The sequence below is a fragment of the Aythya fuligula genome, chromosome 5, assembly GCF_009819795.1.
Source record: "Aythya fuligula isolate bAytFul2 chromosome 5, bAytFul2.pri, whole genome shotgun sequence".
NCBI classification, from domain to species: domain Eukaryota; kingdom Metazoa; phylum Chordata; class Aves; order Anseriformes; family Anatidae; genus Aythya; species Aythya fuligula.
The window spans coordinates 49,567,701-49,581,702 of NC_045563.1; the positions used below are offsets into that span (position 1 = coordinate 49,567,701).

Here is a 14,002-nt window from a genome sequence, read left to right on the forward strand (position 1 = left end):
CCATAAATACAGTGAAGAGGTCAAAGAGTTGATCACAGCCCTAATGGGAAAAAGAGCTTGCGGTGTGCAGGCTTTGTGTTATGTAAAGATTTCTTGAATGTGCTGTTTATAAAAGTTAATGATGGCTTACTTGGGATAGTCTATGGACATAAGCAAGGTAATGTTTGCATGTAGAATAAATACCTTTTCCTAGACTAACTTTATCTACAAAGTTCATTTGTCTTATTTATAAATGCCTGTGGTCTAGGGGTCTGTATCTAAGATGATTTATATGCTCCAGCATCTGTCAAAGCCAATATAAACCAGGTCCCTGGAACATTAAGCAATGTAAGTGATTAATAAAATTATACAAAGCTGGAAAAATATTTCCTGTTCAGTCAGACAGAATATGCTTATTTGTTTTGTTGGATGCAAGGAAGGACAATCAGGATTTTAGAGTCACTGATCAATTTAGAAGACATGGTACCCCACAAAATTTCTGTTAACATTTTGTAAGAAGCTGCAGTGACACAGTTAATGACAGAGAATAATATATTATTCTTATTAGATAATAAGAAGTCAGAGAAGTTTCTTCTCCAGTAACAGGGCACCCCCCAGACATAGCAGTGAATATCTTGTAAGTATCTGTGTAAAGGATGCATTATTAAGTAAACTGTAATGCTTCAATGAGGATTCATCAGATGTTTGAAAATAAGTGTTTAAATGTTTGGCTGATTTGGTACTGGAGTACTTCTTGGAAACACAAAGCCCTTGAGGAAGTGTGCTACCTGTCATGGCTGAAGTTTCTAGATATGTTATTTTAATTTCTCAAAAGATAGAGAACATTTCTGTACAGTTTGGCCAGTGAGGACGTGTTTCCTGTGTAGTTGTGGAATTCATTTTATGTAAATGCTCACCATAAACCTTTTGTGCTGTCGCTTCCTGCAGTTACTTTTCAGCATACAGCCTGCCATAGTTATTTGTTTTCATTATTTTATTTTATAGGCAGAGAGTTTATTCTAAGATGTTTCTATGAGAAGCAATATAGAAACACTGTACAATATGTCAGGAGAGCAAGTATCGGCAAGCACAGTAACACCCTGTGTTCATCATGTAAGAAATCCAAACCATCAAATTGCGTATCTCTGAAATGGTGAAAATGATTAGAGTCTGAACACTGATTATATGTCATTTTGCATATTCCACTCCTCTCCTTTGTTGAAACTATGTTCTGGGCAGCACGTTACATTAGTATCAGATGTACACTGAGGCTTTATGTGTTATTAGCCCAAATTTTAAGGATATGGAATCTGTCTTTGAAATTTAACATGGTTGTACGTAACTTGCCCATATCCCCACTGCCCTGGCTCTACAAGTAGCAGAAACGTAATAGATGTGTGTAAGGAAGGTTTTTAGATTCCTCGCCTCGAGCAAAATTAGCTAATGATATTCATTCAGATATAGTGCAGTACAAATGGGGCACATTAAATGACTTAAATTAGGTCAAATTGAATAATTGAATTTATTCTTTTACTTAAAAACAGCTTAATCAGCTGAGAGTGCTGGAGTCAGAAAAAATAGTTTAATTAAATATTAATTAGAAGTTTATATTTTGAGCTTCCTTATCATTACTTGCAGCAATATTATTTATGCATCTGTTTTTGTTCATTACAGCTACTAGGGGATGATGTTCAACCATTCTTACTCGATGAAGAATTTGATTATGACAATGTGGCATTGACCCCAAAGTTCTCTGAAGCCGAGCTGAAGGCCATTACAGAATTGTCTGAAGAGAAGAAGAGAGGACAGATGTCAAGTCCAGCAGGAGCTGAAGACTGAATCAGATGCACCCTGAGTGACATTGTGTGTAGTGCTGGTGAAATAACATTTTAGGGGGTAAATCTAGCTTCTTGTTTTACCCTTATTTAGTGTTTTTATCTGTGTGGGCAGCAAATGACATCGCTAGGATTTTTTTATTTGTTTCACCAAGGTGCCTTGGAGCCTGAGGCTGCCTTTCTGTATACCTCCTTCTAGTCCAAATGAAAGCACAAAGCAGGGAGATAGGGCTTGCTCAGAGTTGCTCGTTTGGTAGCCCTTCAGCCAGTGAGAAACTTTTACTATCTTTTTGTATTCTGTACAATTGGCATTCAGGTTGGCTAAGAAGGTCTCTTTTGGTACCTAAACCCCACAGGATTTTTGAATATATCGGTGGTCTTTAATATTCTTATCCCCAGTGCTCAGCTTCTTTGCTGTTTTCCAGGTGGTACAAGGCAGTTGGAAAGATGTCTCAAACAACAGCTATGAATTCTCTTTTGTAAAAAAGAAAAAAATTCCTTTACTGGAGTGAAGCCCATGTTGTCTCAGTCTAGGCATGCTGGAATAATTGCTCCATAGGACCAAAACAAGCTGGCATGATTCAGAATAGCTGTATGGCTACTCTGGCTTATATTTGGCACTGACTAGTCCAGAGCTAGTCCTAACGCTGCCTTTGCCTATTCTTTCAGTAATGCAAGTAACAGCTTTTTGCAGCTGACATATCAGTCTATAGACTTTTTCCCTGTCATTATAAGATTTAAAGATACTGAGTTATAACAGGGAATAAATCTGGGGATGTTTTTTCCTCTGTTCTGAGTTACTTTAGTTCTGCAGAGAAATAAATAGTCCTGTTTCCAATAAACTTTTTTGAACAAGTTGATCAAAATTGATGTTGTATAACTACTGACAATTAAACATGTACTGCTACAAAAACCCTTCCAGACAGAGAAAAATATAGTGATCTAATCCATTAAAGAAATTGGCATTGAAAGGCTGTCAGATTTAACTTTTTTTTCAGTAGATGATTCCAGATACTAGTTTATGGCTTATACTCAGCATCATTGAAATACAGTAAGCTTTGGAGCTTAGTAGTGTACACACAGTATGAGTGGGAGAGAAGAATGTGCATCTCTGGTACAAGATAGTATGAACTTGTGCCACAAGATGTTTAGAATTTATATTTTTAGTTTACTATAGAAGCTTTGCTCATGCAGCTTGATTTAACATCACAATTCTGGATTGTATGACTGGTCTTTCTGGTATTACTCTATTAGCTAAAGTTGATTGACCAACATCTTGCCCTTGGCTTATCTCCATTATTTCTGAAGTGGGTGATTAAGGTGATGAATATGGGAACTGTGCCTAAGTAGAAACTAGAGACCAAACCACAAGTTGTTTAAAAAGACTCTGGATGAAATCCCTGCAGTTGATTGGCTGCTCTATTGTCAGAAATGTAAGAAAACAAATAAAGTGTTTTGATATTCCAAAGGAAATATTTTTGGATCAGTAACTTTCTAGACTGTAACCCTGCACCACTGAAATCTGAATAGCATTTGTTTTGAGGAATGGTACTTACCTCAATTAGAGGGATGTAACTTAAGGGGTAGATTAACAACAACAACAACAACAAAAGTAAGCTGAGGTAAGATGATAAGAAGAGTGCTGTAAAACTACAAATATGTTGTACAGAAGAACTGATCTGTACAGGACCTTATTGTAGAAGGTAATGAGAAATATCTTCGTAACATCTACACTCAAAAGGATACCTGTGCTGTAGTTAAAATAGATTTTAATGCAATTGATTGTAGTAGATTTTGCTGTTGTTTGGGAAACTTTTTTTTTTTTTTTTTTAATCAGACAGACTTAAACTCAATGAAGCATTTTGTTGAACCCAAGATATTTTGAATGAAGTGCTTGAGATCTGACCAACTGGAATTTTCCAATGAAACATTCGTATAAAAAACCTTGAGCAGGTCTGTTTTTTAAATTATCTTCTTCTTGAAGATGTAGATGATGTGTATGAATCGGAGGGATAAGAAAGAAGTTCTTGTAGAGCTCCACGAGGAAGAAATAAAGAACTGCTGTACAAAGATACTAAGGTCAGCCTTTAAAGGCATCAATAGAAAAACAAGGAATGCAACCTCTTAACATACGTATGTGTAGCAAAGGTACAGCAAAGGAACCTTTAGTCTAAGACCTCTGTGTATAATTTGCTATTCTGAAAACAAAGAATCAGCCATAAATAAAGGTGGTCTTTTGTGGGTTTGTGGAATGGTTTAATGAAGATAATGAATTTGTCACTCTCTTTATATTATTTTAGAAAGGTATGAGGCACAAAAGCTGTAGATCAGTCCTGCTGGAGTCCTATTGCCAGTATAGTCAATGAGAACTTGTCCAGGGGTTCATAATGATCTTCAGGCCAAATCAGCTCTGGAAACTCTTAAGTACATTTTCTATTCATTTCATTAACGATTTTTCTCTGTGCATTAGGGATACATCCAGCCATTCACTTCCTTCTCTCACAGGCAGATGATTCGCTTACCAAATGTTCAGAGTACCTATTATGCTCCATAAGTGTCATTCAGTATAGTCATTATATGGTTCCGTTTGATATAAAGAAACACTTTGCTGCAGAATACCCAACAAAATTGGAACTCTTTAGTGACATTTATCTTATGCAGAGAAATGGGAATAATTCACTTACATTTACACTACTCATGAGTTAGATTTTTGCTCTTTATTAAGAGAGATGAATATCACAGTGGAGATTAGCCAATGCCAGCTACATTTTCTGAGCATGACGTTCTGTTGGCCTGCCCTTGGGCTTGTTTTTGGCTTGTACCTTTTATTTGATTATACTTCTGAGAGAAGGTATATTTTCCTCTTTTCTGTTACCAAATGGTCATTTTAAAGAATGTATATTATGGGCATGTTAAATTTTATACATGTACATGGAATTAGTTACCTGGATTTGTGTCTGTATTTCTGAGGTGATGTGGAGTCTGAATAATATTAAAGAGGAAAAAAAACCATTCTCCTTTCCTATTTATGTCCTTTTCTAAACACTTTTCCTATTTTCCACAAGCATTAAAGACAAAACACTCATGTGGAACAGGAAACCGAGTGCTACTTGGAGTCAACTTTGCAACTGTTGCAGCAGGGAGTGGTACTAGCTTTCTAACCCACTCATGAGGATTTTGAAATGCAAAATCTCTGATGTTGGGAAAACTCACTGGAAATCAGGCCTATGTGATGCATCTCTCTAATCTCTTTGTATACAAGATTTCATTGATGTCTAAGGTGCAATAGAGCCCTGCACCCACATCAGTCAGAGAGCTTATCAGCATTAGATTTTTTGCTCACTGGGGTGTTACTCTTTCCTTTCACAGTCTTGAAGGATCATGAGTAATGAGGTGGAACTTATGGGAAGTTAGTACTACTTCCACTTGGGCAGGAATCTGAAGGGTTATTTCCTTTGCTGGTTGTGGTGCAAGCTTAGCTATTAATTCTCAGAGTTACTCCTTGTGGGTGTAAAAGGAAGAGTAACTATTTGATGAGATAGTGGCTGTGAAAGAATAAGATAAAAATTGAGGAAGTGAAAAGAGATATAGACAAATCTGTCTGTCAGACATTATGTTTCTAAATATACTTCTATTAATGCACAAAGGTATCATTATATATACTTGTATACACACAGTGCCACTGAAAGAAAATAATTTTAGTATGGAGAGTACTCACCAGATAATTCAGAGCCTTTTGAAGAAGGTGGCATGGAAACAAATCCTTGCTCTTATGGAAAAGACCCTTTGATCCTCTGGCCTTCATTTTCTGCTGCTATAAACTGGCAGGGCTCCACTGAGGCCATTTGTATTCATACAGAGCAGACAGGGCCCTGGTATTTACAGTCTTAGCTGAAAGAATACAAAGCCAAATCAATTGCTGATTTAACTTTACTCAATATAAAACAATGTATATGACCCATTATCTTTATGTGAAAATATTTAAATGCAGAGCCAGTGCAAATTAAATGTAAAAAAGATATCTTTAATTGTTCAATTGCTATTTTTACGCAGGTCATTTTGGAGGTTCTCTGGTGGTGTGTGCTTAGAACATTGTTTTTTTGCTTTAATAAAAGTATCAGATATGCTTTCAAGTCATGTTCAAATCATGAAACTTGATTATATACATTACTAATAATTCTCAACTCCTTTGAAGTTTTTTTTTTCCCCTCCGTGACGTGGCAAGGGTTGGAAATGGACTTTGCTTTATCTCAAAATTGTTTTAAAATGATCTGACATCCTTTGTGAAAACATATACTTTACACTGCTATACAGGAGCATTCTGTCAGTTTGTGGTGGAATGGGAACTTTGCAAATCAAAACAGGACCAAATTCTTTGTTATTCAGCATTTTTATGTATGCTTTGGTTTGGCTGAGCAGCCACTCTGTATCAAGGGGGCTGCCTGGCTAGCAGGCTGATTTGTACCCTGCTGTCCTCTACCCTAAGTTACACTCAGGGGTCTGAGTAGCACCTTGGTCCCCCCGGCTACAAGACTGTCGGACAATTTGGCTACACTGACCAAGGACACTGAACCAGGAGCCTTATGCTGGGGCTCCAAGCATGCTGAAAGATCTGGGGCAGAGGTTCATTAGACCCTTTGGCTCACTGGGGCTGTGCCGAGCACAAGGCTCACCACCCTCGAGAAGGAAACCCTTGAGAAGGGCTCTTGCCGGCCTCATGAAATGAGTTCCCTGCACCACAGAGCTGAGTGCTTGCGATAGCGGAGGGCATTCCCACCACAGTGTGCTTTCTTGTGGCGATGCGGCAGTTGGCGCAGGTGGCCCTGAGGCGCCACATGTGTCCGGGCCGCGTGGGGAAGGGATGGGCCCTCGCCCTGACGGCAGGCCACCCTCGCCAGTCCCAGGCACACGCGGCTCTCCCAGGTGCTATGTGTTTGCCTCTCCCCTGGGAAAACAAGGCAAGCAGTTTTCTCTGAAAACCCCAGTAAGTTCTGCAACACCTGAAAAGATGATGAGTTTGCTGAGTTTGTGCTTGCTGGCTGCTGGAGGGGATGCCTTGGTTTGGCTGGCAGGGTACTGCCAGTGCTGCAGGTGTACAAGCTGTGAAATGCCACAGAGTTAGGATGGAGATTTCCTTACTGCTTGTTTATGGGAAGTTTGCAAGAAGAAAAGCAAGTGTTAGAAGGTACTGTCGTTTTTATAGACAGGCTAATTTATTTGCAATCGCAGTGCCCCACAGTTAAAATGGAAATCAATTTTAATGCCTTATGAAAATGCAGAAATATTTGTCTCATTTACAGCACTTCCAAAAAGGACATATAATAAAATTTCCCTGATTAACAATCTATAATTTTATGTGCTCTGTGGTGTCTTTTTCAGAACATCTATCCACATAAACGTGTTTCAAAATAATAAGCAAAGATAGATCTGAACAAAATCCCTAAATCTAACTTCACACCAAATTTCAGACTTTAGCAACTCTCTGAATATTCAAAGCCTCCTTTCATCTCAATATCCCCAAACTTTGGGGAAGTAGATTCTTTAAAAATCTTTAATCAAACATTTCTCAAGCAAAAACCCCAAACCAAAGCAAATGGAGACTTGTCTATATGAAAATAATCTATAGAATATTAAGTTTACTGCATTCCATAAGGAGACAATGGTATTCTAAAGAATGAAATGGAAAGTGATATTTTTCTAGAGGGTGAACTATACTAAAATATTCTGTTGACTTGATACAATTCCTGACAACCTTTCAATGTCCAATTGAAAAATGAGTGTAATCATTTAGTAATTCATGTGGATTTACAGCACAGTTATCTCTTGAGCCATTAAAATGAGATTAAAAATGTGTGGGATTCTTCAGTGTATTTTGTGGCGGTGCTAACACCATAAATTAGGGCTTTAGCCTCATTATATCATATGTTTCAGCAGAGTTTGTTCTTTTGTGGCTGTTGTGGTTGAATACTTGGGCAGCACTGTTTGTGGAGTGCAGGTGTGTAGTTGCAGCAAGTAAACCTCATGTTTAATAGGCTTTCTTGAATCCATCTGCTTTTCTGTGCATATGTATAAAGCCTTCTACTAGGCAGTATGATAGGCATAATTCTTAGAAAGAAGTGTCATTTATTATGTTGCTTATGCTCCTCAGAATAATTTAGCTAGAGGACAAATTCTGCCGATTACTTGGAAGTGTTGACTCTGCCAGTTAGATTCGCTGAATATTGTACACTTGCTCTTTGAGGGTGAAATGTTGAAATGCATTTTTTTTCTCCTCTTTTCCTTATTTTTGTTTTTGTTTTTCCTACGTGAGATTTACAGCTGGCTTCCCTACACTTGACAAGACACTGCATTAATCCAATGAGCTACTTTCCTGCTGGATAAAATTTTACAGTAAAAAAGATGGAAGGCTGGTGCCTGGGCCAGGAAACATCAAAGCACCGTTAACATTTCATGCACAAGCTTAGCATTTGCAAAGCTTTCAAAAAACAAACGATTGGGAAAATACAAATAATGGTCAGCTGGCTTACTGAATGAAAATTTAATTCCCAATTGCCTTTGTTTAAGTCAGCTGCTTACATGCCGGTTCCTCTGCCCACCAAGGATTCTGCTAAGTAACATATTTCAGAATCCAGACTGTCAAAAATACTGACAGCTAGCACTAGCTGAATAGCTTTTCCTACAACAAAACTGTGATCTGTTTAAGGCTCTTTGTTTTGGGTTGTGAAACTCTTCTTGAGTTCCACGGATTTATTTTCCACTTATAAACATTAATAACATAAACTGTACAAAAAATAACAGCCTGGTGGATATCTTTCTGCTGAGATCAGGAAGAAAGAAGATAATGGGAAGAGAGGTTGGCTGAACAGCCAAATACCACCTGGGCCGTGAATGTGACATTTCATGCCTTGCTTTTCATTCTTTTGCAATATTGGCATGAGAATCCTGATTGTCAAAAGAATACACCTTCCTACATCCCAAACCCCAGGATTTATGAATGTGCTGGCAAACCAGCAATCCAAATTCAAATGGTTACTGTTCCACGGGTAATAGTATTCATTGTGGGCTACATTTTGGTGCTTGCAGCTGAAGGTATTTTCCAAATGACAGGATTAGGCCCTGATCACAAATGTTCAAATAAGTGTTTTTCTGGTACTGGTTGTAAGGCTATAATTCTCAAAATTTCATTTTTGAAATATGTATTCTTTTTAATACTTTTCACTTGCTGCCCCAGAACCAGCAGATCAAAGTCATCCTTCAAAGATGATACCGGAAAAAAATAACTTGGAGTGCTCTGAACAGAAGTGATGAAATTAAGAATGAAGTAAAATTTAGCAATGTTAAGTTTAGGGAAAACAGTTTGCTGAAATTGTTATCTGCCAAACTTTGCAAGTAGCTCTGAAGTTAGTGGAGCTGATTTGCTAAGGGCAATTAAAAATAGTCGGAAAAAAATATTGGAGCATATTATAGTAGCAAAATACTGCATCAGCTGGAGTTGGATTTGATTAATATTTTCCCCATCAGAACAATATACATGAAAATGAATGGTTAAAGTCTGAAAAATTTTACTTGTTAAGACTGTTGTCATCTCAGGATTTCAATTCTTGTAATGGAAAAAAGTCTGATTCAGTGCAATGGTGCAGGTTTGGTCTGACTGTTTCAGTTCCAGAACATCTCTACGAGCTCTTGATTTGTACACAGGCTGGACGATCCATTTATGAGGCATCACAGCCAGCATTTGCACAAATGAGAAATGATGTATTATTTAAATACTCTGTTTTTCTGAACAGCATAGTTGCATTAAAACTGTACAGTAAGATAGAAGAGAGGGCTTTTTTTCTGCTCTTACCAAAAAAAAAAAATAAAAATATGCAGCTTATTTTAGAGGTGAGCTTGAAGTGGAATGTAGGACCAGAACCACATTAGGATTCTGAGAAAACCTGTATCTGCATGTAGCTCTCTGTCTCATGACTTTGTGGCTCAGCATTACTCTTTGCCTGAGTAAATGACATCTCTTTTGATCTTAATTTGGAATATGTAAAGGTAAACTTTTTCCTTAATCCAAATATGCCATCAAGTTAATATTTGCAGGGCATTCTTTTATTTTACTGTTTATTCTCCATGCCTCTACTAGTCTTGACTGCCATACTACACCGCAATCAATATCATATCACACACAGAAGACAGGTTATGACTTTGCCAGTTTTTCAACAGGAGGGGGGAACCTTCTTCTTGCCGAGAGCTGCAGAGGCTATTGAAACACCTTTGGTTGGCCACTTGTCCATTCGAATGGCTGTGTGGACTTAAGCCCATATTTTAATGATGTATTTTATTACACAAGTCAGGGAGGTGCTGCTAGTTGAAATAACTGGGAATAAAACTCAGTTCAATGAACTCCAAAAAGTTGTGTGCTGGTCGCTGTAAGTTCCTCCTGATGCTCCCACCCCATGCAGCTCTGTCAGCATCAACATACACAACACAGAGACCCTCCCTGCAGTTGATGGTAATTGGGCTCCTGTAAAACACTGTCAATTCGCTGGGACACTTCAGATGAACTGCAGCTTCCCAGGAGGCTCCCCGGAGCCACCTGTATTTTTAATGTATTTTCCCTTCCAAAACACACTTCCACATAACCCTGCCTCACCCTGTCCTCCCCAAAGGAAGGGCTAGAGCAGACTATCAATGCCTTGGCCATTTACCACTTGTTGGTTTAACTGAGTGTTCAATTTTGCTTTTCAGTTCACCTTCTCTAACCTTTCTTTTCCAGATGGGATTTTATTTCTAGTGCCAAGCACTGAGAAAACAAAAATCTGTGTTCCTTTAAACCATCACAGTGTTAACATTCAGAAAGGGGTTTGCTGATGTATTCAGTAAGAGAGGAAACAGATTCCTACCTCACAGAAAAGTTTCTTTGTTTTAAATGTTAATTGTTTTAAAGCACCTTAGAGTTTTTTGGGGCCTCTAGGTCTTTCTTTCGTTCTCTCTCTCTCTCTTTTTTTTTTTTTTTCTTTTATTTGATGGTTGATACAATCTCTTACAAGAAGGGGAGAAAAAAAGTACTTTGTTGGCCTAGTTTCAGGTAACCTCTAAAAGTTCAAGTGGACCAATTACACATAAGAGAACAACAACTTTTGCAAAGCTTCATTTCAATCCCAGAGGGGAAAAATGATAGAAAATCAATTAACTTTCCACATGAAAAAATAGCTCATATTGCTAAGCTTTTCTTGCATAGTTCCTTGATTATGTTTGGAAGCAAATTGCCTTGATTATACCTTTGACGGGAAGGAAAGCCTTTTAATTAATTTAATACATGCTATAGCAGTGCTAAATTGTATCATGGAACGATTAAGTGGGCCTCCACCGATATTTTTGCCCTGTTGAAAATGGATATTGCTCACTTAGTGAGTCACGCTCTTGCTGGGTTGACGCAATTATCTGCTCATTGCAGAGCATGTGACACAAAAGCTATTAGGGCTGTTTGTATATAAGAGAGCCTAAATGGAGTAAACAAAAAGGCAGTTTCAGGGGAAAGTCTGAAATGTCTCCTCTGGCCAAAATTTTGGAGGAACTTCAGCTAAACTTCAGGGCCTGTACCCGCACTGGGGACTGAACCAGACCTCTGAGCCCTAACACAGCCCCTACTTTGGGGATATTCAGGCTTCAGGTCTGATTTCTGTTGGTCCTGGACTGAAATGAGAAGTGGATGTGATTCTGTTTGTCATGTACTGACAGATGATCCTCAAACTGTTGTTCAGTTATGGACAAGTGATAGTAAATTTGTAGTAGCATCTACAGTGCATGAGCTGCTTCTTAAAACCAATGTTCTCCTCAAGCTCTTAGCCAAAACCAACTACATTTGTTGTGTTTACTGAGAATAAGATTCTTAAATGAGACTATTCATGCAAATGTTAAAAATATAACACATTCTTCTTTACAGATAATGTGTTCTTGTATCGAGGTGGACCTTGCCTGTTGGCCTGCTTTTTGTATGGAGGGCTGCTAGCTCTTTCCTGGTGAGCCGTGGAAGCAAATATCCAAGAGCTGAATAATAAAGGAAAAAGTCCACCACCACCAGAGAATCTCTTTTATGAATTCTTTCACAGCTGTCTGAACTCAGATAATATATGATCACACATTTTTCTAATATCCCAAGATCATAAGTAATGAAAAATAAAAAACTGTGCAAGTGAGGAGCAATACTCTCATTGTATGTGCTCTGTACTTTCTGATTCCGCAGAGAAGAGCCGACTGGTGAGGGATCTGTTTATAAAAGGAAACTTGTAACTCTGGGTTGGGAGAGACTCAGGATGGGAGAGGAAGTTTTCTTGCAGCAGTGTGAGGGCGAATATGTGCTAGAAATGAATTTTAGAGGTGATGAATCGCGGCTGCAAATGCTGTACCACAGGACTGGTATGTTCGGAGCTAGTGGGTTCTGCATTATTTAGAGATTTAATTTAATTAGAGATCTTAGATTTAATAGCTAACATTTTGAATTGTGACAGAATTGGGCTGGCAAACATCAGTATGCAAGGAGCGTGGTCAGATGCACTCGTTAGACTTGTGTACCAGTAAAGATGCTTCGTATTGACTAGCATGGCAAGGCCAGCAACCTGAACGGCTGCGTGACATTCCCTGGCACCAGGTAGAGAGATGCAATTAGCACCATTTACTTCAGTAAAGATTCACTTCCTTGAGGGCAGGTTTCACTTCCACTGGTGGCTGACAGGGAGCCGATGTGGTGCAAGGGCTGCCCCTGCCCCTGCCCTGGTCCCGCTGGCTGCTGGCTGCCTCTGGGACTGGCTGTAGCTTCAGTGACCTGGACTGTGCTGCTCAGGCCCGAGTGACTGAGTGCAGTCAGTAGATGTATTTGAGAAAGCAAATGTATTTGTTTTTCGCACTGTTGGTACAAACATGTATTTGCTCTTTGTGTTTGTGGCATGAGTGGTCTGATGTAGCTCTCTAACTTCCCATCAATAGCAATTATGCTAAAAAAATATTTTTCCTTTTGCATTATTTAAATTTCTTTCATCACCGTGCCATGCATTTATGTACTTCCTTAGTTCCCTGAGTTTAAAATAGCAAAAATATAATATGCATTCACAGTACTGTATTTTGATTGCCTTTAGGTTCTATTTTTAATGCTTAATCTCTTCATCAAGAGAAAGAATATACACTGTCTGCTTGCTGCAAGGCAAAGTCAGATAGTTTAGGACTGCTGCTAGTGCTGGGATCAACATCACAGTTAACCCCTCTGAAAGATGGAAGGGGCAGGTCAAAGACTGAGAACTTCATTGAAGTGTAAAGGCAATCAGGCATGTCTAACCATTCCCACCCTAACTGCAGTGTCATCTCCGTTGGGTTACTCTAGGAAATGTGCTGCCTCCTGGCTTCAGCAAAATATTAAATACAACATTCATAGGAAAAAAAAAAAAAAAAAAAAAAAAGAGATCTATTTCAGTACTTGAAATTTCCTCTTAGGCCTGGGCTCATTAATTCATAACTCAAGTTGTGCCCTTTGAGCCCAACAGACCAGTAAGAGAATCCCAAGTGCTGCCAGCTGACTGACTGTCCCATGAGACCAACGGGTGGTGGGCAGCGCTTAAGGGAAAGCTGACACAGGGAGAGAAAAAAAATAAAGGGTCAGTAACTAAAAAGTGTTTTTCTCTGGACAAGGAAGATTGAAGGGGTGAGAGCAAATACATGAATTGGTTTGGGAAACTGTGTTGAAAATTGGTATGGGGCTTGCTGAGCATCATGCAAGAGCTCCAAATGCTCTGGCTACTCTTTTCCAGTACCTAAGTCCAAAATAAGTATTTGTTTAGGGAAAAAATTCTTAGTTATTTTTTTTTTTTCTTTCTAAAATAACGGGAACAGAGAGTAACTACTGACACTGCAAAAGCCATTCTCAGCACAGAGCACGTGGTGGCAATGTTGCACTGCTTCAGAAGGACTGTTGTGCAGCCCTCACCCAGCCAGCGTTCATTTACTAAGCAATAAATAGCTGGATCCAGCAGAGTGCTGCTTTACCCAGAGAACATTATACTTGTACATGGTAGTACTGATTGTGTTTTCTATTAAAATAGTGAGCAAGGTATAGGAAAAAAATAGTTTTTCTTTATACTGCATGTGTTATTTTCATGCATCCTAAGCACTGATGCAATTTAAATTTTGCAGCAATAATGTAGCTGGCA

At 38.6% G+C, this 14,002-nt stretch overlaps 2 protein-coding genes across 5 annotated transcripts in view; one reads left to right on the plus strand and one right to left on the minus strand.

Moving 5' to 3' along the window:
• Positions 1–5,042, plus strand: part of IFTAP (intraflagellar transport associated protein) — a 40,696-nt gene extending 35,654 nt beyond the window's left edge. Inside the window, exon 7 of the mRNA XM_032188216.1 lies at positions 1,654–5,042. Within this exon, the coding sequence (XP_032044107.1) occupies positions 1,654–1,818 (165 nt within the window). The 3' untranslated portion in view covers positions 1,819–5,042. The remainder of the gene's footprint in view (positions 1–1,653) is intronic.
• Positions 1–14,002, minus strand: part of TRAF6 (TNF receptor associated factor 6) — a 354,850-nt gene that overhangs the window by 74,534 nt on the left and 266,314 nt on the right. For all 4 annotated transcript variants that reach the window (XR_004253308.1, XM_032188211.1, XM_032188214.1 and 1 more), the window contains one exon: positions 5,533–5,705. The gene's annotated coding sequence lies outside the window, so the exon portion shown is untranslated. The remainder of the gene's footprint in view (positions 1–5,532; positions 5,706–14,002) is intronic.